Genomic DNA, 25,749 nt, shown 5'->3' with positions numbered 1-25,749 from the left:
ACAATGTGCAGGGATCCCCAGAGTGTCACTGCAATGTCCCCCGTCGAAGGAAACAGGCAGTCAATGAGTCAGTGGACGCTGAACACTCCATTCTTACCAGGGCTCGACAACATCATGATTTGTGTGCATGGGGTTCTCATCTTAAACAAGCTTAGTGCTTAATGAGAGTTCCAGTTTAGTAGACCTTGTATTGTGAATTTGTACTTCCATGTACTGTTATGTACTGTCATGTACTATTCTCATGTCTTACTAAATAAACTACATCAATCAATCAATCAATCAATCAATCAACATGCTTCAATCACAGAAATGGAAATTAGATATGAAATGGCATTGTTACTGTGAGCATAATCAAATTAACGTACACGCTGTTGATTTATGAAAACAATATTGTGAGCTAGGGCAACTGCTGATTATGGTCGATTATTCTTGGATTACTATATATATGGTGTCATGCAAGAATTGTGAAAATAGGCAATCTACAAGCTCACAACGCATCACATTGCGATGCATTGTGAGCTTGTAGATCTGCTATTTTTGCTATTCTTGAGAATCATTTTTTGAATTGAAATCAATTATTTTTAATCAATTAAATCGATGAACTGTTGCACCCCTATTGTGAGCAGAATTTTATTGTATTCTTCATCTAGAGATGGCCACACCTTCCTTCTCCCTATGCGCCATGTGTCTGTGGCATGGCACAGACACTCTCAGGCAGGCAGCATGTAATGGAAAACTACTCTAATACTGTGGCGACCATGGTGAGTTTCATATCAATGTGTCTGGCCCTGGTAGAACAGGAATGAGACAGTGAATGATAAGGCAATCTGCGTTTGCTCGCTTCCCTCAGCTGTGTTTGTCCTTAACACAGACAGAGGACCTTTATCTTCCCCAGGACCCACAAAAATATCCCCAGACGGATTTAGGAGCCGTTTAGTGTTTGGAGGAAATGGTAGAGGGTTACTCATCAACCAGCATCTCCTTTGTACTTGTTTTCTGATGTCTGGAAGAATCACAGACCTGTTGCTTGTGCATCAACGAACATGTCCAGCAATCAGGTCTTATCAGTGTCCATAGCAGTTTGTCAAATGAATACACCAGTAGAAGCAGAGTTTGTATTAACCCCATGAACCCTAGTATCCCTGTTCTGGGCATGCCATGGGTCAACATTCAGCAAAAATAGCAGATCTTTAGATTGTCTATTTTCGCTGAAGATATTTTGGGTAGAGGAAAAAAGGAGGGGGCCAAGTAGCAAGTAGTATGTAGTACCTATATATAGACCCCTGGGGGACCCCAGTCAATGAAGTGCCAATGTATCATATTATGATTTAATGCACCAGTTAGCAAGCATTCAGAATACTACTGACTACTGTCAGTGCTTGCACTTTTGTATACTAACTGTAAGCTATGCTAAATAAACTATACTAGTAAACTGTGCTAAATGAAATAGACTCATTCATTTAATTAGATGCAGCTTTCATTACAATGCTATAACAACTTTGATATGGTCCATATAGCAATAGTTCTAATGTTCAGACACAATGACTTTCTAAGGTAAGATTTGTTCTAGATTATTGGATCCAAAGTTTTAAATAACAATTTGTATGTGTGTGTGTATATATATATATATATATATATATATATATATATATATATATATATATATATATATATATATATATATATATATATATATACATATATACATACATACATACATACATACATACATACATACATACATACATACATACATATATATATATATACACACACACACACACACACATACGTACGTACGTACGTACGTACATACATACATACATACATACATACGTACATACATACATACATACATACATACATACATACATACATACATACATACATACATACATACATACATACATACATACATACATACACATACACACACACACACACACACACACACACACACACACACACACACACACACACACACACAACACACACACACACACACACACACACACACACACACACACACACACACACACACACACACACACACACACACACACACACACACACACACTCCATGTTTCTGTGATGGCCATTTCAATGTCAAAATCTTTCTTTTCTCTGAGGAGTTGACAACAGTCAACTGTTTATCTTGTGGAAAAAAATGACTGTGTACAGTCAATACCTCCGAGCGTAAACTGATTCAACAACAAATATATGTCCACTCACCAAAGGCACAACCATGAGGGCAATAAGGGCACAGATCAGTACCATTCTGACCTACAAGGCCAGCAGCAATGTTTAACCTCCTGTTTCAAGGTTGCAGTATGTAGAGGACATAGTAACATTTGCCATTGTGTGTGTGTGTGTGTGTGTGTGTGTGTGTGTGTGTGTGTGTGTGTGTGTGTGTGTGTGTGTGTGTGTGTGTGTGTGTGTGTGTGTGTGTCGTGTGCGTGCGTGCGTGTGTGTGTGTGTGCAATGAAGTGTACTTCATTAATAGGTGTGTACATTTCTCATTAATCTCAAATGAGGACATGAAACTGTGGGTAAACAATCAGAGCTGTTTAAACGCTTCCTTAAACAATAGTGATCTGTCCTTCCCATATATAAAAGAAACAACCCTGCATTGCTTCTCAGGTAATTATAGTGATGATATAGCTAACTGTGAAGGTGCAGAGGGCCACAATCCGAGTGATGTTTACTTTAATATTTTCCATAATTTCAAAAGCAATGTTATTTATTTATGTAGGACTATTATTTATTTTTTGCAGACTGTGCATTTTAATGACCCAAATTGGTTTTGTCCTGCAAAACAATAGCTATATTTATTCTGGTCCTTCAAAGGGAGAATATGGTTTGTAGACAGGTGCTCTTGGGCTTCATAGACTATTATTTGATTTTTCATGCAGTGTAATAGTATTTGGAGTGACTCCCTCACATTATTATGAAACATTGAGCCAGATATTGAAAACACCACTATCAGATAAAATAGAATTTGACCCCAAAATCAAACCTTATTCCAAAAATCTTAGTGTCTGGATCACAGAGCCTTATTTAGATTTTTTTGCATACCACAGTGGTGGAAAAAGTACTCAAATTTTTCACTTAAGTAAAAGTAGCAATACTGCCATGTAGAAATACTAAGTAAAATGTACTTGAGTAAAAGTACAAAGGTATTGGCATAAAAATGTACTTGAAGTACCAAAAGTAAGAAAGTACTCATTATCAAATCAAATCAAACTTTCTTTATAAACACATTTAAAACAACAGAAGCTGATCAAAGTGCTGTACAAGGTTGAGACCAAGCCCCCAGAGTTGCTGAGAAACATTGAAGCTGCCACCCCAGTGGCCAAAGCTGGAACTGCAGGCGGGGAGAAATACATGCACGCGCAAAACATGCTGAGAGATATTTATATATATAGATATAAATATGTAAACATATTATACATAAACACATATGCATTTAGTTATACATAGGCATCTCGAGTGTATTTAATAAATATATCGCGTTCAATCCTTGACACACGGGCTGCCGTAGAACGCAAAAAGGACACTAGTGCGCATGCTCATAACTCTATGGGGGTACAAAATCAAACCAATAATTCTACTTCCGGCAGGTTTCCGGGTGCTTCAAAACGCCACTGAGCACATTCATTGAAATGATAGCTGGGGGCGGGGCAATCCGCCCTCTAGTTATATTATAGAGACACACGGGGACTACAAATTTCACGCCCACTTTTGAGACAGCGCCGCTACTCGAGGTCCGTTAGAACGATGAACTGCAGCTGCCAATGCATTCCCTATGAGAGGATATGAAAGTTAGCCTACTTTTAAAATTATCCTGCATTAACTGAAGACGATATTGATTTAAATAAAAATATGTTTCCAAATGTATGGAGTGTCTTTGTGAACATATCTTCTTGTTTTCTTAATAGTTGATGTGTTTCACATTTAATTTTCCACTTTAACGAGTTACCCATAATGCTAACACAGCAGAGGGTAGACAGCAGACGGGCATTTCAGTGACATCACTGTCTTTACGAGTGCCGAGCGCCGACCAGTGGCGTACGCACTGTAGCAGGAGAGGCGGTCGCCTGCCCAACTAAGATCTCGCCTCCCCTAAAAAAATACAAATAACCCGAAAATGTGTCATTGCGTGCTTAATGTCCTCAAAGTCACGCATCCAACAAGCTTTGAACTGAGCAGATTGGACCTTCTGTTCCAGAGATAATGACCAAAACCTATTGAAAACGGCCACTTTCGCCAGTTTTCTGGGTATTGAAAACCTCAAGGGATGCGTCCGTGACGTATATACCATGCGATATAGATCTCCGATGCTAGCGGTTTTGACATACTGATGGAGTATATTATAGTATATTGTGGGTAGTATATCGAGATGAAAGATATGGGACATTAAAAAGGACACATTAAACAAATGGGACAGATTATTAGAACACAAAAAAAATCGCTACAGCCTCAGTAGTTAACCAGTGAAATGACGTTATTTTACAATGCCTCTCATAGAGATTGCATTGAGAGCTGCAGTTCATCGTTGAAACGGACCCCGAGTGTCAAAAGTGGGCGTGGATTTGTAGGCCTTCCGCTTCCGGCCGTGTGTCTCTATACCTCTATAGAGACACACGGCCGGAAACGGAAGGCCTACAAATCCACGCCCACTTTTGACACTCGGGGTCCGTTAGAACGATGAACTGCAGCTCTCAATGCAATCTCTATGAGAGGCATTGTAAAATACCGTCATTTCACTGGTTAACTACTGAGGCTGTAGCGATTTTTGTTGTGTTCTAATAATCTGTCCCATTTGTTTAATTTGTCCTTTTTAATGTCCCATATCTTTCATCTCGATATACTACCCACAATATACTATAATATACTCCATCAGTATGTCAAAACCGCTAGCATCGGAGATCCACAGTTTAAGTATATACGTCACGGACGCATCCCTTGAGGTTTTCACTACCCAGAAAACTGGCGAAAGTGGCCGTTTTCAATAGATTTTGGTCATTATCTCTGGAACCAGAAGGTCCAATCTGCTCAGTTCAAAGCTTGTTGGATGCGTGACTTTGAGGACATTAAGCACGTAATGACACATTTTCGGGTTCTTTTTATTTTTTTAGGGGAGACGAGATCTTAGTTGGGCAGGCGACCGCCTCTCCTGCCTCTACAGTGGGTACGCCACTGGTCGGCGCTCGGCACTCGTAAAGACAGTGATGTCACTGAAATGCCCGTCTGCTGTCTACCCTCTGCTGTGTTAGCATTATGGGTAACTCGTTAAAGTGGAAAATTAAATGTGAAACACATCAACTATTAAGAAAACAAGAAGATATGTTGACAAAGACACTCCATACATTTGGAAACATATTTTTATTTAAATCAATATCGTCTTCAGTTAATGCAGGATAATTTTAAAAGTAGGCTAACTTTCATATCCTCTCATAGGGAATGCATTGGCAGCTGCTGTTCATCGTTCTAACGGACCTCGAGTAGCGGCGCTGTCTCAAAAGTGGGCGTGAAATTTGTAGTCCCCGTGTGTCTCTATGGTTGAGACAGACAAAGCATCAACAAGCACCCATCAGGCGCACAGACAAATATGTACATTGTTAAAACACAGTAGTAGCTGATGCGACACATTGTGAGCTTGTAGATCGGCTATTTTCAAATGGCCGAAATGTATATAGGGCTGAGGGTGGTTAATGTATGTTTTGTAATAATAATTAAAATCTACAAAGTAACAAGTAACTAAAGTTTTTAAATAATTGTAGTGGAGTAAAAGTACAATATTTGCCTCTGAGATGTAATGGAGTAGAAGTAAAAGTATTGAACATTGGAAATACTCCAGTCAAAATTGTACTTAAGTACAGTACTTGAGTAAATGTACTTAGTTACTTTACACCACTGCCACATTGCGTAAGTGTTAGTGTACCAGAATACAAAAAAAAATACAAAATGCCATTTAGTTGGAAGATGGCTCCCTCTTGTGGCGGAACTGTGTACAACACGTCGGTCCGGTTGGGCCCCGTGTGATCTTCCGCCATTGCGTGACGCAAAATCCGGTTGTGCAGCAGCCATTTTGTCTGTTCACGCAAGTCTACCCCTGACGGTCACGAACAGCAGTTCCACCTTATAAAACAATTCGACAAATCGAGATTACACCCCAAGAAACGGGTTATGTGACCCCCGAGCACCACGGAAAATTTACAGCCACATTTTTACAACTCCCAGGAGGGGTCGTTGTCCGACACAAGCCCGTTATTCATCCGTTAAGAGGCGGTGTGTGTCCCGCTCCAACTCGGAGCCATGTCGAATGAGGAGAGCTACTTGGCCATCATTCGCTATCTGACGGACGAGCGGGAGCCGTACGCGCCGGGGACCCACGGAAACACCAAGCGGAAGATCCGCAAGGCGGCCGCCTGCTACGTGGTGCGGGACGGCACGCTGTTCTACCAGCGGCGCTCCAGAGGCCAGCAGCAGGACTTCACGGAGCTGGAGGTGGTGCTGCAGGACCCCAGGAGGAAGGAGCTCATCGACCAGGCGCACATCACCGCGGGGGGAGAGCATCTCAACCAGCAGCTCACCTGGGAGAACATCTCCCAGAAGTACTGGTGGAGAGGTACTGTGTCGTAGTACTAGTGGTGGTGTATGATGAGAGCCTGTAAATTATGTTTTAAATGTGTTTTAACTCGCTAAAGTAGGAACTTTTCTCTACCTGCGACCTGCGTGCTCTAGAGCTCGCCTAAACCTACCAGACCAATGGATAAACAACGCTAACGCTTGGTGTCTGTCGCCCTCTACTGACCAAATAAGATATCCTTCTAAGATATCATTTTTTCTCTAAAAGTACTGGTAGAATAACGGTAACGTGTAACAGTACTAGTGGTAACTATATGATGAGAGCGTGTAAATGATATTTTAAAGATGGTTAACTTGCTTAATAGGAACTTTACTCGACCTAGGCTGTGTACGTTAGAGCTTGAATTAACCTACCAGAATAATGGAAAGTGTTGCCATATTTTGTGAGAGAAACAAGCAACCAGGTCTAGGAAAACAAGCCCTAAAGTAGCAACTATAGGCCACATGAGCATGCGTTGTGAACTTGTAGGTTGGCTATTTTCAAATATTTTCTCAATTTGGATTTTTTTTTAAAAACCTGGGCATAGCCCTGGTCCAGAGCGTTAGTGAGTTCTCGTTAGAGAGAACTCACTAACGCTCCGGACCAGGGCAACACATTTTCGTGAAAATATTTGAGAGAACCACTGGTTTAAATAATATACATGTATTTTTGGTAGCAAGCCTAAATAAGCAAGTATACTTTAGAAACAAGCCCAAAAAACTGCAACATGCAACTACCAATATTTACACGCCAACTTTACAGAAAAACAAGGCCAAAGTCGCTTATAATAAGCGGACATGGCAACACTGCTAATGAATAAACACTGATGCTTAATGTCTGTCGCCCCCTACTGACAAAATAAGATATCCCTTTTTGTCGAGTCACAACAGCTGTGCTACTGTGCTCTATATTTTTCTTAAATCAGCATCATTCTATCTACATGTATGACAACTAATATTCCTGTGTCTGTTGAATTCCATCACAATCACTATCCTCTTGCAATAGGACCAGCTGGATAATGAAAACTGTGCTAGTACCTTAGTTAAAGAAAGAAGGGTTATTATTCTACCAAATACTGATTCCTGACCAAATACTGATTCCTGACCCCTTCCTAACTTAAATACATGAGTATTATATTTTTCATTGGACTGGACTCTTGAACTTTTCCAGTGCTGTGGTCTGAATGAAGAGCCAGTAGGCTCGAAACGTTATGTCCAATGGTGTAAAAAATTAAAGAACCAAATAAAAATGTAAGCTTTAGAGCATGACCCAGTGTTCAGACTTTATTCTTTTTGGATGCTGACCTCAGCCCAGAACTTGGTTTTTAGTGAGTGGATGTGCACGCTTTATTGTTTGTTCCAGAGCTGCACCCATTAGAATGTTTTTGCAACATTATTATTTATTCTACACCCCAGGTATCCTGAAGAATGTGAAGGACCATATCAGAGAGTGTGTTCAGTGCAGGCGAGCTGCGGATGAAGGCTCGATGGGCCGTCCGGGCAGGCGAAGGAAGGTGGCGGTACACGTGAACGATGAAGATGATGAGGATGAAGACGGAGATGACGAGTTGGACTTTATCGGCCCATCCTGTCAGGCTGCATCCAAGATCAGCAAGACCTCCGAGCTGGTCTTTGTAGGTGTCATTTTGGTCTCAGAACCTAGTCTCAGTCGAGGTTGTGGCTAGGCCTGTCACAATCTTGAAATTGTACTTGACATTGACAATTAATTGTCATACAAATAATTGCGATGTGTTTTTCCATTGAACATTTCTGTTTGGCCTTTAGGCTTTGTGAACACAAATTGCACAAGGCAGATATGACAAATAAGTTATACAAAGAAATTACTGACAATGACCGATTTAAAATTAGTCCATGAGCCAGAGCCCCAAAATTGAGCAATGATTATCGAAAGAGTGGGCAAAACCATACCTATATTAAATTGTTTTTAGGGTCAATATAAATATATGATAACCTTTCCACAGGAGCAGCTTTTTCATATTATCACACATTTTGTTATTTTCCCCATACGTACATGACAGGTGAAAAAAAACATTTAAAAAATAATTATCATAATGAAACTTTCCCAGTTGATTACTTACATGAAGACAATGATTTATCGTATAACAAGTTTTCTGAAATTGTATATTTAAATATGCAAATTAGGCATTTAGTCCATGAGCCAGAGCCCCAGAATTGAGCCAGATATTGAATATTCCCTCGTTAAAAATCTTTGACTCCAACATCTTAACAAAATGAAATAAGAATGTTGACTCTGGCGTTGTCCAATGTTCCAATGTTGATTCTGGAAAGTTATGCAAATTCGGGCATATCTTCCTAATGGATAATTTGCATATTTAAATATACAATTTGAGAAAACTTGTTATACGATAAATCATTGTCTTCATGTAAGTAATCAACTGGGGAAGTTTCATTATGATAACAATTTTTTTAAATTTTGTCCTTTTTTCACCTGTCATGTATGTATGGGGAAAATAACAAAATATGTGATAAATATGAAAAAGCTGCTCCTGTGGAAAGGTTATCATATATTTATTTACTTATATTGACCCTATAAACAATTTAATATAGGTATGGTTTTGCCCACTCTTTCGATAATGAAATCTTGTCTGGCTCATGGACTAAATGGGTATCGTAACGATACCAGTAATCACAGCTGTGAGCTTTTAGATCGGCTATTTCCACTATTTTTGAAAATGTTTGAGAATGTAACATGGAAATGATGATGCAAAATAATTGCAATTATCTAAAATAATTGTGATTAGGCAATTATGTAATTATTGTACTGGCGTAGTTGTGGCTCCTGAATCGGTACTTGATTTCTACAAACTGCAGATCTTGAGTGCTACTAGATCCTTAGCCTGATGTTAACCACACCGAACCCATACTTAAACCTAACCATCTTGAATCTAATGCATAAAAAGTGTAAAATACAGTAAGCAACAACATTAACACAAGAAAACGGCATTAAAAAAACGCCAATATACGAAGGCAGTAGGTAAAAACAAGAGGCATGGTGTGTTTTTAAAAGTGTCAAGGGAAGACATCTCCGTTCGGCACATAATGGGTATGGTACTGCCGGTTCACAAGCCACTACCGCTTGTATGTTTAGCATTCCTGAAGGTATTTGTCAGATATTATGTAAGCTCAGCATTTAGTGCTCTTAAGTCTAAAACATCATGTGGTTTGTTGATTGGACAGGTGGACAGTAAGGGTGAGGTGAGACAGTTCTTGAACAAACACAGCCAGACGATGTTGGACAAACTGAACCAGCAGCGTCAGAACAATCTGTTCTGTGACATCACCTTGCTGATCGAAGGAGAAGAGTTCCGTGCACACAAGGCCGTGCTGGCAGCCTGCAGTGACTACTTCAACCAGCTCTTCGTCGAGAAGGGAGCCGTGTCCACACACGAGGCTGTGGTTGACCTCTCTGGTGAGTTCACGTCACTTGGAATTATTATTATTTAAAAATAGAACGCCTTACTCGATGGTTGAATTTACCCCTCGTCTCTCTCCTCCCAGGTTTTACCAAGGCCAGCTTCCTCCCTCTGCTTGACTTTGCTTATACATCCACCCTCACCTTCAACTTCTGTGTAATGGCCGAACTCGCCACCCTGGCCAAACATCTGCTGATGGCGGAGGTGCTACAGATCTGCGAATCGGTGCACAAACAGGTGGAGGAGCAGAAGCTCATGGTCTATCAAAGAGGGGACACCCACACAGTGGTGTCCAGTCAACCCGCCCCCCAGGAGGGCTTCACAGAGGACTCGGGTGCCTATATGGTGACCATACAGAGTGACGGCCAGGCAGTGGTCACTCACACAGGCGTGGCTGTTAACGACGAGTCCCTTGGTGTCGTGTCAGACCCCACGGGGACGTACGTGGGACAGCCCGTGGTGGAGGTGTCGCAGGCTGCAGAGGGTGAATCGGGGCAGGCGCAGGCGGTAACTCTGGTCACTGACAGTGGACAAGCAGGGCCAGGAGAATCCATAACTCTCATCTCCCGCAGTGGAGAAGGACAAGAAGCGGAGACCATGACGGTGGTCACCCATAGTGGACAGGCGGGGGAGAGTGAGTCCCTGGCTGTGGTGTCAGCGTGCTTGGCCATGGAGCAGTCGCAGGACATGGAGGGCTCCCTGGAAGCGGGGGGCTTCACCCCGAAAGTGGACACAGACAAAGCGACTCTGTCCGGTGTGGTTCGGATGGATTCCCCACCAACGCAAGAGGGAACCTCGGCGCCGCAGACACAAGCCCAAGCCACCCCTGAGAAACGTAAACGGGGGCGGCCCAGGGGGAAGAGGGAGGTAATGGTGGATTTAATTGAGCCCGTAGAAGAGGAGGACATGTCGCCTGAAGGACCCCCTGCCGAGGAGAGCATTGGGGAGCAGCAGGAAAGCGACGAACCCAACAAGAGACGTCTGCGGCAGCGCTCCATCGGCCTGGGGGGCTACGCACGACTCCACATGGGTCTGGAGAACGAGGAGGGGGACAAGAAGGGTCCACCACAGCAGGGTGCCGCCACGCCCCCGAAGGTACGCCAACATGTTCGAACAATGCGTGGATTGCAGGTGAATGTGGAGGAGGCATTTTGTTTCACATAAATTGTGTGTGTGTGTTTGCAGGTGGGACCAAGGCAAAGGGGGCGGCCGCCAAAGAGGCCATTGGAGAGTGAAGCGGAGGAACTGGCCAGAAATGAGGCTGAGGAGGCAGGGGGGGCAGCAAAGGGCGTCCCCCGGGGAGAGCCTAAAACAGAAGAGGCCGGGGCAAAGGAGCCAAAGGTTGAGTCTGAGACGTCGGCAGCGGCGCCGACGGACAGTGCCGTCGGCGAGGAGCACGTGTGCTCTGACTGCGGCCTGTCCTTCCAGAGGCGATACGCCCTCATCATGCACACGTTGAAACACGAGAAGGCTCGCGGGTACAAGTGTAGTGTAAGTGTTATTGAGGAATATTATTACAGTTACTATGTCAATTAATGCATTTACTTCTAACAAATTCACGCTCACTAATAACAATGCAGTTTGTCCACCATTAACTATTCTGACTTGCATTGCGTTTTTGAAAATCTATACCCTGCACCACTAGAGGGTGCTGCAACTTCTGAGTTGTGTGGTGGTTCATCATGATAGTGTTCAGGCTGCTAAAACGATTAGAGGCCGTGGTTTGCAGTGATTTTAGGACAGCTAGGGCCGTTGTTAGGCATGACACGGCGCATATGCAGGACGTTGATTGAACTAAAATGGATTCCCCTGCCGTCCTTGGGAAAACTAAGTTGTGAATGGTCGGTTTGCACACTTATACTCCTACCTGCTGTGTTTATTTTTAACAGGACCCAACCAATCGGAATCAAGCAATGGAAATATCTGTTTCATAATAGCATTTTAATACCATAATACGTTGTTGTGGCATTCTTCTCTATTCCATTTGAGCCTCCCCTTTAATAATTAATATTATGCTTTGTTCTTTTACATTTTATCTGAGGGTGTTTTGTAAAAGTAGTCCCAAAGTAATGTAACCTGGCACAGAATGTATATGATACGTTAACATAATATTAATGGAACTTAATACTTAATAAATAGCTTGAAAGTATCGTATTTGTTTACACTTTGAAAGGAACTTCCCCAACACTGCTCTTATATCACAGCTTTAAAAAAATTTACGTTTCATTGCTGTTGTTTGTGCTCACATCCTGCAGCTGTGTAGCAAGGAGTTCCAGTATGCTGCATCGCTGCGTGCCCACCTGGCCCGACATAAGCAGCAGAGCAGCCAGCGTGCTCCCATCGTTAAGCCCACGTTGGAGCAGAGCTCTGTGGACAAAGCCGAGGGAGATACCTCCGACGGCAAGGTGGTGGCGGCGGCGGCGAGCACCAAGCGGGCATTCGTGTGCGACATCTGCGGGAAGACTCTGCCCAAACTCTACTCCCTGCGCATCCATATGCTCAACCACACTGGCGTGCGGCCGCACTCCTGCAAGGTCTGTGGCAAGACGTTCGCCCACAAACACAGCCTGAAGATGCACCGGGCGCTGCACGACGTCTCCAAGCAGTTCAAGTGCGAGTACTGCCATAAATCCTTTGTCAGCAAGAGGAGCATGGAGGAACACACCAGTCTCCACACAGGTCTGCACCATTACTCACTGGGCATTACTCATTCTTCTTCTTCTTTCCAAATAGCTTAACTTACATTTTTACATCATGCGAGGGTGTTTGCCAAAAAGAACTGATCTGCTAACAACGTGCCGCTTGTACAGTGGATCAGTTCTTTTTGGCAAGCGACACCATCGTACTACAGTTTAAAATTACGCCTTAGGTGGAACTCTAAACAAAAGATATTCAACTCGTGGATTAAAGTTCTCAGTCACCACGACTGGTGTCAGACATTTGGATTCCATAGATCAGCATGTCTTCTATTTGGCTATTTTCGTTAATTAATTATTTTATGTTTTAAAGACTATTTGAATTGGGCAAATTAGCAATAGAATATGTTCAGAAGCATCTTCCAATCAAACCTTAATGGTAAGGGATATTAAAAAAAGCAACGGTTATAGCCTCAATCTGTTATTTCTTCAACTGATTAGCTGTATGTAGAATAGTAAGAACAATATTACTAAAACATCATAATTCTACATATTGTGCTAATAGTTTAGTAAAACACAGCGCTAGTGTGGAGTGGATCCTTTCACGTTGTTTCACAAATCATAGTAGTGAGATCTAATCCATGTTAACTGCAATGAAATACTTAATTTCTTCCAGGTGAGTCCAAATACCTATGCAACACATGTGGGGCGACCTTCCACCGAGGCTCTGCCCTGAGCAAACACTTGAAGAAACACCAGCCCAGACCTGAAATCCGTCCGTATAACTGTAGTCAGTGAGTAACTGTTTCTCGCTCTGTTATTCAAGTCCATTATGGGACGGCTTACGTAATGTGATGAAGTTTGTCTCTGTGGCACATACATATGGTATATTCACCTAGCTCCATCTGCGTTTCAGCTGTGACAAGAGCTTCTACGAGGCCAAAGATCTTCAGCAGCATATGAATAAACACATGGGGCTGAAGCCGTTCCAGTGCCAGGTGTGTGGGAAAAGTTACAGCTGGAAGAAGGACTGGTACTCCCACGTCAAGTCCCACACGGTGGCGGAGCCTTATAAGTATGTACTCTGAAGGGGATATGAAAGTCGTTATTCTGTGATTATAGTGTGATTATAGTGCTGTTCTGTGCCTGGCTTGTGAGCTACAGTAGATGATCATGTGCAGTTGGTGACACAATGACAGGGCTATGTAGAAGTCTGAAGGACCATCCATGTCAATAGTTGATGCTAATTGATTATTCATCCCGCGTTTATGCAATCCTAGCAGAGGGAATTCCCTCTCTTTTGCCCTTTTATCAGAATGAAATGAGATATGTAATTAATTGAACTTTCATTAAAAAACTGTTTTCGACCCCGTCAGTCCGTCCGTGTGTGTCTGTGAGCATCTCACTTCCGGCACCATTGGACCGATCGCGTGAAACTTGGCACACACAGTCCCAGTAGGCCTATAACTCTTAAACTGTAGGTTGTACAATCTTTTTCTTTTTCCCCTCGATCCTTGGGTCATGATGCAACTTGCCATATAGGCCTTGGCCATTTGTGCCAGTCTGCCAGACTAGATTTTCCCATATTTTGCGTTTTCTTCAAAACACTTTTTTACTCCTAATTTTCTTTCCAAAACTCACAGAAACTCACATTAACTCTGGAGACATGTGATCAAGATGTATCAGTCAGAGTTTTCAGATTCCATTCCAATTGGATATGACATTTGATGGCGTTGATGATGTTTGCGTGCCCTGGGTAGGCAATCTGGCCTGGTGGAGACTTGCACTACGAGGAGCGCACTTTTCTAGTTGGTTGGTTGAACTACTTAATTAACCTCGTTTCCTGTCGGACCCATTCCAGGTGTAACGTGTGTGGGAAGGAGTTCTTTGAGAAGGCCCTATTCAGGAGGCACGTGAAGAAGGCCACACATGGGAAGAAAGGCAGAGTGAAGCAGAACCTAGAGAGGGAGTGTGAACACTGCGGCAGGAAGTTCACACAGCTCAGAGAATACAGGCGCCACATCAACAACCACCAGGGTGAGTCTCCCAGTATGAGACGAGATTAATTCTGCATCAGTCCTGTATTAATATGTGGCAAATCAATTGAAGGACCATTACGGTGGGCTGGCATGTTTTGACTAGGACTCGCCGTGTACTTGTCATTACTGCAGACCATTTGCCAATGCATGCTGTTGTTTTCTGTCTATTCGAAGAAGCCATTGGATTCATTAATAAAAACATGACTTATTAAGCGCACGGTGAGATTTGGCCAAAGTTGACTCTAGGGGTTTTCAACTAGTGGTCTGTGAAGCTATTGCATCATCATAACTTAATTATCAGTGGGTGGTCAACTGAGGAGGCTTGTGCTTCAATCCCAAAAGTACTTCAAGCTTAACTACTACTGAAGAGGATCAGCTCATTAAAAAACACTATGAAATACATCCCCTTGTAAAGATATGGATAAGCTGTCTGACAGAATTCTCATCTAAGATGTTTTTATGCTTTGCAGTTAGATATCTCTGAGAATGTTATCTTTTCTGTGTGCAAAAAACGAAAGACAAAATCTAAGAATAAACCCATAATGGTCAGTATATGTACGGTACATGTTCGAATCTGTGAATACACAATGTCATGTAATCCTTTTACATGAAAGTTTAGGTCAATATTAAATATATCTTAATATATATCTCTTCTCAGGAGTCAAGCCCTTCGAGTGCCTGACGTGTGGCGTGGCCTGGGCGGACGCACGCTCCCTCAAGCGCCACGTGCGCACGCACACGGGCGAGCGGCCGTACGTGTGCCCCCTCTGCCAGGAGGCACACATCGACGCGCGCACGCTGCGCAAGCACATGGCCAAGTACCACGGAGAGAATCTGCCGATCAAGATCATGCTGGAGAAAGACACCCTGCAGTTCCACAACCAGGGCACCCAGGTGGAGCACGCCGTCAGCATCCTGGCGTCCGACCTGCCGCCCGAGCTGCGACCCGCGCTGCCGCTGCCCTCCGAGGAGATCGAGACGGTGCTCATCACGGAGGAGACGGTGGAGGCCGTGGAGGCTGTCCAGGCGGCGGAGGCCACTCTATCTGATCAGAGCATCATGCAGGTGGTGAACTATGTCCTGGCCCAGCAGGCCATGGTGCCTACCGGAGACAAGACGGACGAGACGACCGAGGTCATTCAGACCATGGAGGTGGAGGTGGCTCACGTGGCGGAGGTGGAGTGAGTGGCTTGCCCCCCCACATACGCACACCCAGCCCGATGCATGTGCTTTTAATCGCTTGTCTGTATAAAGTGGAATGGAAATGTAAAAAAGGAAGTCTATTTTTGTTGAAAGTGTACATAAGTGGACACGAATCAGCTGGGTGCCCAATCTCTGCTCTGTGTGGGCATGGGCACGCACCTGTGTACATTGGATGTAAATAGCTAGATATGATAATATCGACCACTGTTGAAGCTCAGGAGAAGTCATGGTTGAAGTAAAATATTGTAAAGACATGAATTCCCTTCTTTGTTTACTTGAATTTCTCACTCATTGTCCCCTGTTGTTAACTTGTTCTATTAGTTTTGTCTTTGTGAAGCTGTACTTTAGTGCAGCTCTGATCCTCAACCTGTCCTGGTTGCGGCTTCCTCATTTCTTTTTGTGTACTACATTAGAAGGATAACCAAATAAAAATACATGTGCTTCAATGCACCTTGCTCCGTTTAATGTCACTGTGTATTCTGTCATAAATAGTTACCCCCCTGCAAAGCATTGTGGTTGTTATGAACATACCAGTAACACATTAGCTATGTATGTTTTATATAAATTTGTGTTGAAGCTACAATACAAAATACTCAATGTAAGAGTAGAGTAGCGAGGTGACCTCCAACCAGAGCTGGATCTCTGAACAGGCCCAGGGGGCCCTGTAGAAAATTGGGCCAAATGAGACCCTCAATTTCAGAAGTTGTACCTAAAAGACCACAAGCTTCCTCAAATGGCCACTGATAATGATAATGATATTTACTTCCACTGTCCTCATATCATACAAATTCCAACAGTCCCAACAGCAGTTTTCTCCAGCAAATACTGTACGTCATTAAAATGTCTTGTCCTTGGGGGCCCTCTGGTGGCCAAATGGTATCCCATTTGTTCAAACGTGAGAGAGGCGAATTCTGGCATCACTTCTGATGATGCTGCATGACTTTCACAGTTTATTTGCTTCAGTAATTTGATATTTTCGGGAAAAATAAAGACTGTGTTGAGAAAAACACATCACTAAGAAACTGATAGTACAGCAAATGTAATGCCACAGAATAAGTCTGTGTACCTTGAGCTGCACAGGGCTACACTTGATGCAGTCAGCAGCGTGCTGCAGTTATTGTTATTCATTGGATTCATTTAATTCGTTGGAATTTGTTTTTAAATTCCTTTTGTCATTAAACAATATTGGGATGAGCATCTGAGTGTTATTTCTTTGCACAAATATTACCATTATCATTTTGTTTTTAATTTGATAAATTGTGATTATGATACCCAGTACCAGAAAAATCCCTTCTCCTAATAATGATAATAATAATAATAATAATAGCTAGGTTCAAAGAAGGTGCCCTTCCAGAGTAGAGTAAACACTTTGTTAAGACTCAAACCAGTGAATTTGAAATTAATATTTAGTGAATATATGCAACACTGTAATTTGACGATTTGGTCAAAGATCTTTAACAGGCATATAGTGAAGTGAAGAACAAACAATGAATGTCATTTTATAAGTTTTATTTTTCATGTACAATCAGAAAATCTGAGTTCAAAAATCACATTGTAAAAGAATATATATATTTTTTTAAATAAAACAATTCAAACAATTCAAGTACATGAGCCAAATACCCTCCCATCCCACTCACCTCTAGTATGTACACACTTATTGAAAAAAATATAACCAAACACACTTATTAAAAATATATATATAACCTCTATTATATACAGTACACAATGATTGTAAAAAATATATACTGTATAAATCTCTATGAATAACCTCTATTATATAAAGTACACAACGATTGTAAAAAAGATATACTGTATAAACCTCTATGAACTAACCTATTGTCAAAATCATATAATTTTGTTTAATACATCTCAAGGTAGCTATGAATCTTATATTTGTCTTTTAACTATTGATTTAAAGATTTAAAAGACCTCAAATAAATCTAGGTTCTAGTCACTCAAGTAATCTGCATGTGTTTTCAGTCCCACCATTACAGTACTTGATGTATAGAGATCCTATAATAGCTTATAATAGTAGCTTATAATACTTATGTCAAGGAGGGGAGGTCAGTGTCTTCATTGTTTGCAATGATTCCCTCATAAAAGATCCCAACAGCCATCATAGGGGTCGTAGGGATCATCTGACAGCAGCATCTTCATAAAGAAGCCTGCCTGCTCCTCCATCTCCTTGATTCCCCCCCAAGGGTACACCCCCAGCTCCTGGTGGTGGTGTAGCTGCTGTTGTTGAGACATGTGGAGGTCTCCTGTGCTGATGCTGCTGCACCCCACAGTCACACCAGACAGCTCACTGTAGGACTGGTGGACGTGATTGGAGGCCTGGTTCTGGCTGCCTGGTCCTAGTTCTGGTTCTGGCTGGTTCCCCTGCAGCCCCAGCTCGACCGGGGTGGAGGTGGAGGTGGAGGTGGAGATGGACGCCTCCTTCCCACAGTAATAGAGGACCAGCTCTTCAAAGCTGCTGTGGTTCGTGAAAAACGATGGACGCCACGTCAAAGTCGTCCTCCTGCAGGACGTCTGTGTCGTGAACCTCCTCTGTCGCCAGCAGGGGGGATTTGGGCTCCATCCGTGCCACCCTGTTGCAGCTGTTGTCACCTTCACCCATGGTAGTGAGGCGTTTGCGTTTTCTGGTGGTGCTGCGGGTGCAGGTACTCATCTCAACACCGCCTTGGTAAAGGCATCCGTCGTCTTGTGACCTGTGGTAGCCCACGGTGTCGTGGTTTTGCACCACAGTGTTGTGTCCTTGCAGGACAGTGGAGTGTCCTTGCTCTGCTGCAGTGTTGTTGTGGTCTTGCAGAAGCTGCTTGCTCTGTTTGAGATGCAGGTAGCTGGCTGCCATGTTCCTGCCCTTGTAGATGCCATCGACAAACATGTGGGCGTACTCGGGTTGACCTGCCAGTAGCCTCCTTTCCCGTACTTGTCCATGTCCTTGCGCACCTTCAAGAAGCACTTCTGTGTTGTCAGGGTGTGACGAACCGAGCTCTGCCAACTGTTCTTCTCTGCCTGTTGGTAGTAAGGAAAGTTGTCCGCGATCCAACTGTAGATTTGGCAGAGAGTCACTTTGGACTGTTTGGCCTGTATGGCCATGTAGATGAGGGAGGTGTAGATAAAAGGAGGTTTGATGTGGGGGTCTGTCTTGCAGTTGCAGTCGTCCTTCACCGGTGGACTGGGCTGAGGGACTGCACAGTACCCAGTGCTGTGGGAGGTAGCGGGGCTACCTGGGTCTACAGCCATTCGGGTGGCAACTGTGTCCCCAGCCAGCGGGCTGGATGGAGAGCCAGTGCTGCCCTGGGTGAAGCTGAGCCTGAGACGGCTGCTGCTTGGAGGGCGAGCAACTGCCTTGCAACTGTCAACTCTGCTGGGACCCGACAAGTTGTGCAGCCAGTGGAGGCTGGTTAAACTGTCGTCAATTAATGTGGACGTTGCCATGTCCAACATTCTCATCTGTCTCTGGGTGTGCAGGTTTACTGTTGATGGAGCTAACATCTTCTTGAGAGATGGACTGGAGAGATACTACTGAGCTGCTTACAATCAAAGTCTCTGTCTCTGTGCGCACTGACTGAAACCTGTTGGCGCTCAGCTTTTATTGCGCGATTTCAAACCAAGAGTAGCCAATCCCAAGAGGCCAGTTTTACGTCGAACGTTAACGTTTGTTTGTGTTTAAAATCCACGTTGTTGTTGAACGGTTAACTCTGTGTGTGTGTGTGTGTGTGTGTGTGTGTGTGTGTGTGTGTGCTTGCGTGCGTGCGTGCGTGTGTGTGCGTGCATGGCCGCGCACACGCTTGTTTGTGTTTACGGTAAATCCACGTTGTTGTTGTTGAACAAAAATTCAAAGTAAATTGTGACTTATGCTATATGAAGTGATCGTGCATATTATGCTTGCATGCATCCTAGGTGTACCCTCTATCTATGTCCAGTAGAATCCTCACTCCTCAGTGACAATTTAAATCTGAGTGTGTATGTGGAATCAGATGGAAATTGATGAATTATCCCCATGTGTGTTTTCTCTGTTTGTTTTGTGTAGCTGCAGTTCATGCTTCTGTTCAGCCAACAATACAAGCTGAGGCCTCAGAAGTGGTATGCGACAAAACAAAAAAAATCTCCATGAATTCAAGGCTTCATGGGGTGGTGTATAATTGATAGAAAATAATATTTTTGGGGGTTAACTACTCCTTTAATCTGAGGGGGTTTTGTGAAAGTAATGCAAAAGTAAGGTAACTAAGCAGTGGCACAGAAAATAATATTGTAACGTACGTAACATTACTTTTTCTTAAAAGTAACACTTATTATATTACCCCCTGGCATAAAATCTGTTCAGATGAGGGTCCGCAGCACAATACATATCAATTTGGGGGTCCTTGATATGAAGGAGTTTGAAAACCGCTGTGTTGTTCAAAGGAGTGGCCATAGTTGGATGGGTAGAGAGCCTGCCTTGGAATCAGAAAGCCCAGGGGCCTGTTCCTCAAAAGGTGAATTAGAGCTAAAGCCTGGCTTTACCACCTATCCTGGCTTAATTTAGCCAGGATTAGAGCTTGAGTCGGTTCCTCAAAAGGTGAATTATCTTGAAGATTAGTTTAGCCAGTTCACCCTGGCTAAGTTTAGCCTTATCCGATTCCTCAAAAGAGAATTGAAGCAAGCCTAGCTTAGTTACCATGGCAATTTAGCTGTGAAGTTAGCCTGGTCAGGAGCAGGCTTACTTAATCCAGTGCCTTGTTCTTCAAGTTTTTCCACAGTTAATTCAAAACATGTGTTTGTATATGGACTCATTTTAATGACCCTGCATTCAAATAAAATGAAATCAATACAATAAGATATAATCAATGTAATTATATTACTGAAATAGTGTGTGACCATGAATTATAATTGTTTCACAATGACTCATGTGATATGTCATTGTCACTCTGTTAACACTATAGTTCATATTGTTGTTAGATGTTTGATAATATATTACCATTTTTTTTAAATATTATAAAAAATGTCTAACACATACATATACACATATATATATATACATATATATATATACATATATAAATATATTTAAATATATATATAAATGATTAGTTACGGGTTTAAAGGAGCCTCTTTGTAAGTCAATAAGGAGCATATTTTAAATTATCAATTTCTAGTCAATGGAGAAATTATTTTTTATTTCTTGTCCACCTTTGTAGTCACATCATGATGGCAAGGTAACTACACAACCCAAACCTCTACCAAAGTGGTCTTGCAAATGTGGGGTTATTGTGTGTCTCGTCCCGTCCCCCGCTCATCCCGTCGTGGTCAGGGCCTCTTCAGCTTTTTAGCAATCCAAGAAGTTTGAAGCCATGAGCAGTTCCAGTGCGATTTCCTTGTCAATCGGAAATTCAGGAGCGTCTGGGGCATCGCCGACCTGGTTGGAGTAACACTTCTTGTAGGAGAAGAACTTGCAGACCCGAGTCAGGATTTCAGCGGAAATCTCCTTCAAGTTCACTTCATTGACCTCATCCTCTGCAACCTCACCTGGCCCACTCATCATGGCTTTGATGGTGGCAGAGAGGAAGGCATGTTCTTTTTTCACAATGAATTCATGGCCATCTGAAGAGATCAACTTCACATACATGGAATCTGGCCCCTCACAGCCACCATAGGGTTTCTCTACAACACCATCCATTATATCTGCGGAATCTGTTATTTAGACTTTTAGGAGGTATATTCAGATAATCTCGTTGATCGTAATTGTAAAACTGATAATCGGCTGGTTGTTTAGAACCGGACTCAAGAGCCACTGTGAGGCCTAGCTGGTTTGTACGGCCAGCTAGTCGACCTGATACACTGGAGAGGGTTGAGATGATCTTCGAGCGTCGCTGAACACTGGGTTGTCAGTTGAACTAATCCTGCTTGGATCGATGTTGGTTTGCTCTGGAAAGGTTAAGACTGGGTCTAGTGCCGATGGGTCTAGTCCCTTCAACCATGACATCCGCCGTGTTTTATGCCGCTGTGGGTAGCCCCTGACATCACTGCGGTGATGTCAGATAGTGTCAGACATCTCCTCATATGGAGCTACCTATGTCAGTTATGCCCAAATATGGGACCAGGACATCAGTCCTGGACGTGACGGTTATCTCCATATATGGAGTTTCTGGGAAGGGTTCACTGCTGTCAGACTCCGTATCTATGACACGTCTTGGGTCTCTATGACGACTTCGTAGGTCGATTGTCTCCATTTATGGGGATCTCCATATATAGGCCAGTGCTGGCAAGTATGCCCTGAACGTTCGCAACAGTAATGATGAACTGCAAGCTGTGAGGTCGGAATGCCACTATATATACAGATCATTCGTGGCGTGTGTCGGGCCATCACACCTGCACATGTCAACGCTGATTTGCCCATATATGGGCATATATGGGCATTTACTGATGACACCAGTGATCTCTAGAAGTTCCATCAATGTAGGGACCAAGAATTGGGGGACCATTTTCTAAGCCAATCTACGCTCACAACACATCGCATTGCGTTGTGAGCTTGTAGATTTGCTAGTTTTGCTTATTATCATTTTTTTAATCTTACATCGGGTGCCAAACACGGTCTGAACCGTGTTTTCACAGAGTAGCGCTTTGGTGCCGAACACGGTCTGAACCGTGTTTTCAGTCTTCAGATTTCAGATTCTGAGAAGGAAAGGACAGATGGATCACCGTGTCAAAAAACATGGCTCCGATCCGCTTCCGTTCTATCTTGCGGCTCTACTGTCAGAGGACAGCAGTCGGCCGTGGGTCGTCTCAGCTCTTCGTCTCCTTTGGCCGGGGTCAGAGGAAGGCGGTGGCTAAACCGACTCTGTCCAAATGGATCGTGGAAGCGATTCGGTTGGCCTTGGCGATTGGGTCTGTCGTCCCGGTGGGACTGAGGGCCCACTCTACTCGGGGTGTCGCTGCATCTTGGGCCCTTTACAGAGGGGTGTCGATGCAGGAAATATGCTCTGCAGCTAACTGGTCGTCTCCTTCGACATTTGCGGCCTTTTACAGCCTTGACGTTGCGGCATCTGAGATGGCGCACACAGTCTTGGGTGTAGTGGCTGGCTCAAGCCAGGGGAATGCAGAGCGTGCCTAGGGGCATGCTTTTTCTCCCCGCTTAAGCGGCTTCTTAGCCTCCCCTGGACCGGCTAGGCTAGGTCCGGGGGAGAGGAGGCCCTGGTTTCTCTTGTTACTAGTGGGTGGACTGGGGTCTAACCTTCCTAGTTTCATGAGACAGGACTTTGGTCTGTCAGGGCCTTGCCCTTTAATCCTCTTCCGCGTCCTGACCCAAGGGGTCAAGGGCGCCTGGGGGCCGTGATCTTGCCAAGGGCGAGATCTGAGGCCTTGGGCGAGCGGATGGGTAGGTTTGTGGACTGGGGCTCCCCCAGGGGGCGTTTATGTGTCCCATAGTAAGCATACTTGTCACGGTCCGCTCCTCGGGCCGTGGACTTTTGAGGTTATTATTTAGACTGCCATTGCCCTTATATGGTCATGGACACTTTAGGCCTGTTCTGTAGGCCTGTCACGGTCCGCTCCTCGGGCCGCGCACTCTGACTTTATTATTTAGACCTTCCTGCCCTTATAAGGTCTTGGACTTATTAGGCCTTTGTTCTGTATGTAGTCTTGTTATTCTGTTGTTGTTGCCCTGCTTTTGTTCTGTACCTTATTTTGTAGTATTGTTTCCTGTTGTGCCTAGTTACCGTTACCTGTCTTGTCTCACCTCCCTGTTGATTAGTCATGTTCTCCTCCTGTGTCCTCTTAGTCCCTCAGCCTATCCCAGTGTTGATTGTCTGTTGTGTTCACCTGTGTCTAGTTAGTCCTTGTCTATATGCCCCTTTGTGTTTGGTCCCTTGTCAGTTCGTCGTCGTATTTGATGTGGTTAGTTCTGTCCCAGTGTGTTTTCCAAGTCTTTGTTAATTATAGTATTTACTAAGTCCTAGTATTCTAGTGTAAGTCCATGATTCCGGTTGTTTTCCCACTGTGGAGTTTTGGTTAATAAAACCTCCTGAATATTCACTGCTCAGCCTGTATCTGTCATTCTGCATTTGAGTCCTACACCTCCAGAACCTCATCGTGACAGTACGAACTGACCATTATGGACTCAGCAGAACGGCAGCTTTTTCAGCAGAAGGTACAGGAGTTCGACTCTGCTGTGAATAGCCTCATCTCTTCACTTCCCAGCCAGCATGCTGAGCTGCTGGGGAGGATTTCAATCCAGCAGCAATGGTTCGGTGAGAGGCCATGGGTGAGTCACTTTGTTCCTCACCTCGATGTGGTCCGGAAGAGGCTGAATGGCTTTCAGCTGTCCAGTTCTGGTCCCACTGCTTCCCAGCCTGCTAATGACCAGCCCAGGCCCCAGTCAGTTAGACTCGGGTTTGTGGGCCTCCAGCCTGCATCTGCATCAGCCTGCCCTGACCAGCTGAAGCCCCGATGGTGAGCCTGATGGCGTACTTTTGTAGCAGGATAAAGATCCCGGTCTATGCTCCTGAGCCAGCCCAAGATCCTTACCTGGGCACCCGCTTAGCTCGGGGAGGACCGCGTAATGCCACCAGACGGGGAAACCTCTCCTTGGGTCACCACCAGGTCACCATACCCATCCGGTCCAGGGCTACAACCAACCCCAGCACGCCGCCGCCCAGCTCGCCGCCGCCCAGCATGCCGCCGCCCAGCACGCCGCCGCCCAGCTCGCCGCCGCCCAGCTCGCCGCCGCCCTGCTCGCCGCCGCCCTGCTCGCCGCCGCCCTGCTCGCCGCCGCCCTGCTCGTCGCAGCCCTGCTCGCCGCAGCCCTGCTCGCCGCAGCCCTGCTCGCCGCTGCCCAGCACGCCGCAGCCCTGCTCGCCGCTGCCCTGCTCGCCGCAGCCGAGCACGCCGCAGCCCTGCTCGCCGCAGCCCAGCACGCCAGATGGATCACCGTGTCAAAAAACATGGCTCCGATCCGCTTCCGTTCTATCTTGCGACTCTACTGTCAGAGGACAGCAGTCGGCCGTGGGTCGTCTCAGCTCTTCGTCTCCTTTGGCCGGGGTCAGAGGAAGGCGTGGCTAAACCGACTCTGTCCAAATGGATCGTGGAAGCGATTCGGTTGGCCTTGGCGATTGGGTCTGTCGTCCCGGTGGGACTGAGGGCCCACTCTACTCGGGGTGTTGCTGCATCTTGGGCCCTTTACAGAGGGGTGTCGATGCAGAAAATATGCTCTGCAGCTAACTGGTCGTCTCCTTCGACATTTGCGGCCTTTTACAGCCTTGACGTTGCGGCATCTGAGATGGCGCACACAGTCTTGGGTGTAGTGGCTGGCTCAAGCCAGGGGAATGCAGAGCGTGCCTAGGGGCATGCTTTTTCTCCCCGATTAAGCGGCTTCTTAGCCTCCCCTGGACCGGCTAGGCTAGGTCCGGGGGAGAGGAGGCCCTGGTTTCTCTTGTTACTAGTGGGTGGACTGGGGTCTAACCTTCCTAGTTTCATGAGACAGGACTTTGGTCTGTCAGGGCCTTGCCCTTTAATCCTCTTCCGCGTCCTGACCCAAGGGGTCAAGGGCGCCTGGGGGCCGTGATCTTGCCAAGGGCGAGATCTGAGGCCTTGGGCGAGCGGATGGGTAGGTTTGTGGACTGGGGCTCCCCCAGGGGGCGTTTATGTGTCCCATAGTAAGCATACTTGTCACAGTCCGCTCCTCGGGCCGTGGACTTTTGAGGTTATTATTTAGACTGCCATTGCCCTTATATGGTCATGGACACTTTAGGCCTGTTCTGTAGGCCTGTCACGGTCCGCTCCTCGGGCCGCGCACTCTGACTTTAT

The 25,749-nt window shown here is 44.7% G+C and overlaps 3 protein-coding genes across 3 annotated transcripts in view; 1 reads left to right on the top strand and 2 right to left on the bottom strand.

The window, feature by feature from the left end:
• tprg1 (tumor protein p63 regulated 1) overlaps positions 1-25,749 on the bottom strand; it is a 701,399-nt gene that overhangs the window by 575,178 nt on the left and 100,472 nt on the right. The gene's annotated exons all lie outside the window — the stretch shown is intronic.
• On the top strand, positions 5,939-17,003 carry zbtb11 (zinc finger and BTB domain containing 11). Its single transcript, XM_080429732.1, has 10 exons — positions 5,939-6,631; positions 8,047-8,264; positions 9,850-10,081; positions 10,171-11,180; positions 11,271-11,576; positions 12,341-12,764; positions 13,398-13,515; positions 13,638-13,796; positions 14,583-14,758; positions 15,419-17,003. The coding sequence occupies exons 1-10, from the start codon at positions 6,319-6,321 to the stop codon at positions 15,943-15,945; spliced, it is 3,483 nt and encodes a 1,160-aa protein (XP_080285858.1). The 5' UTR covers positions 5,939-6,318; the 3' UTR covers positions 15,946-17,003.
• LOC308087343 (elongin-C-like) lies at positions 21,275-21,625 on the bottom strand (the record flags this gene model as incomplete). The annotated part of the gene is made up of 1 exon (XM_080431123.1): positions 21,275-21,625. The coding sequence occupies one exon, from the start codon at positions 21,623-21,625 to the stop codon at positions 21,275-21,277; it is 351 nt and encodes a 116-aa protein (XP_080287249.1).

This window comes from Gymnoscopelus braueri (genome assembly GCF_963280865.1).
Source record: "Gymnoscopelus braueri genome assembly, chromosome: 6".
NCBI lineage: Eukaryota > Metazoa > Chordata > Actinopteri > Myctophiformes > Myctophidae > Gymnoscopelus > Gymnoscopelus braueri.
This window is presented reverse-complemented; position numbering and strand designations above follow the sequence as displayed.

Coding starts and splice junctions, on each gene's coding strand:
- zbtb11 (XM_080429732.1), top strand. CDS start 6,319: ATGTCGAATGAGGAGAGCTACTTGGCCATCATTCGCTATCTGACGGAC. Junction 6,632..8,046: donor CCAGAAGTACTGGTGGAGAG/GTACTGTGTCGT, acceptor TCTACACCCCAG/GTATCCTGAAGAATGTGAAG. Junction 14,759..15,418: donor CCACATCAACAACCACCAGG/GTGAGTCTCCCA, acceptor ATCTCTTCTCAG/GAGTCAAGCCCTTCGAGTGC.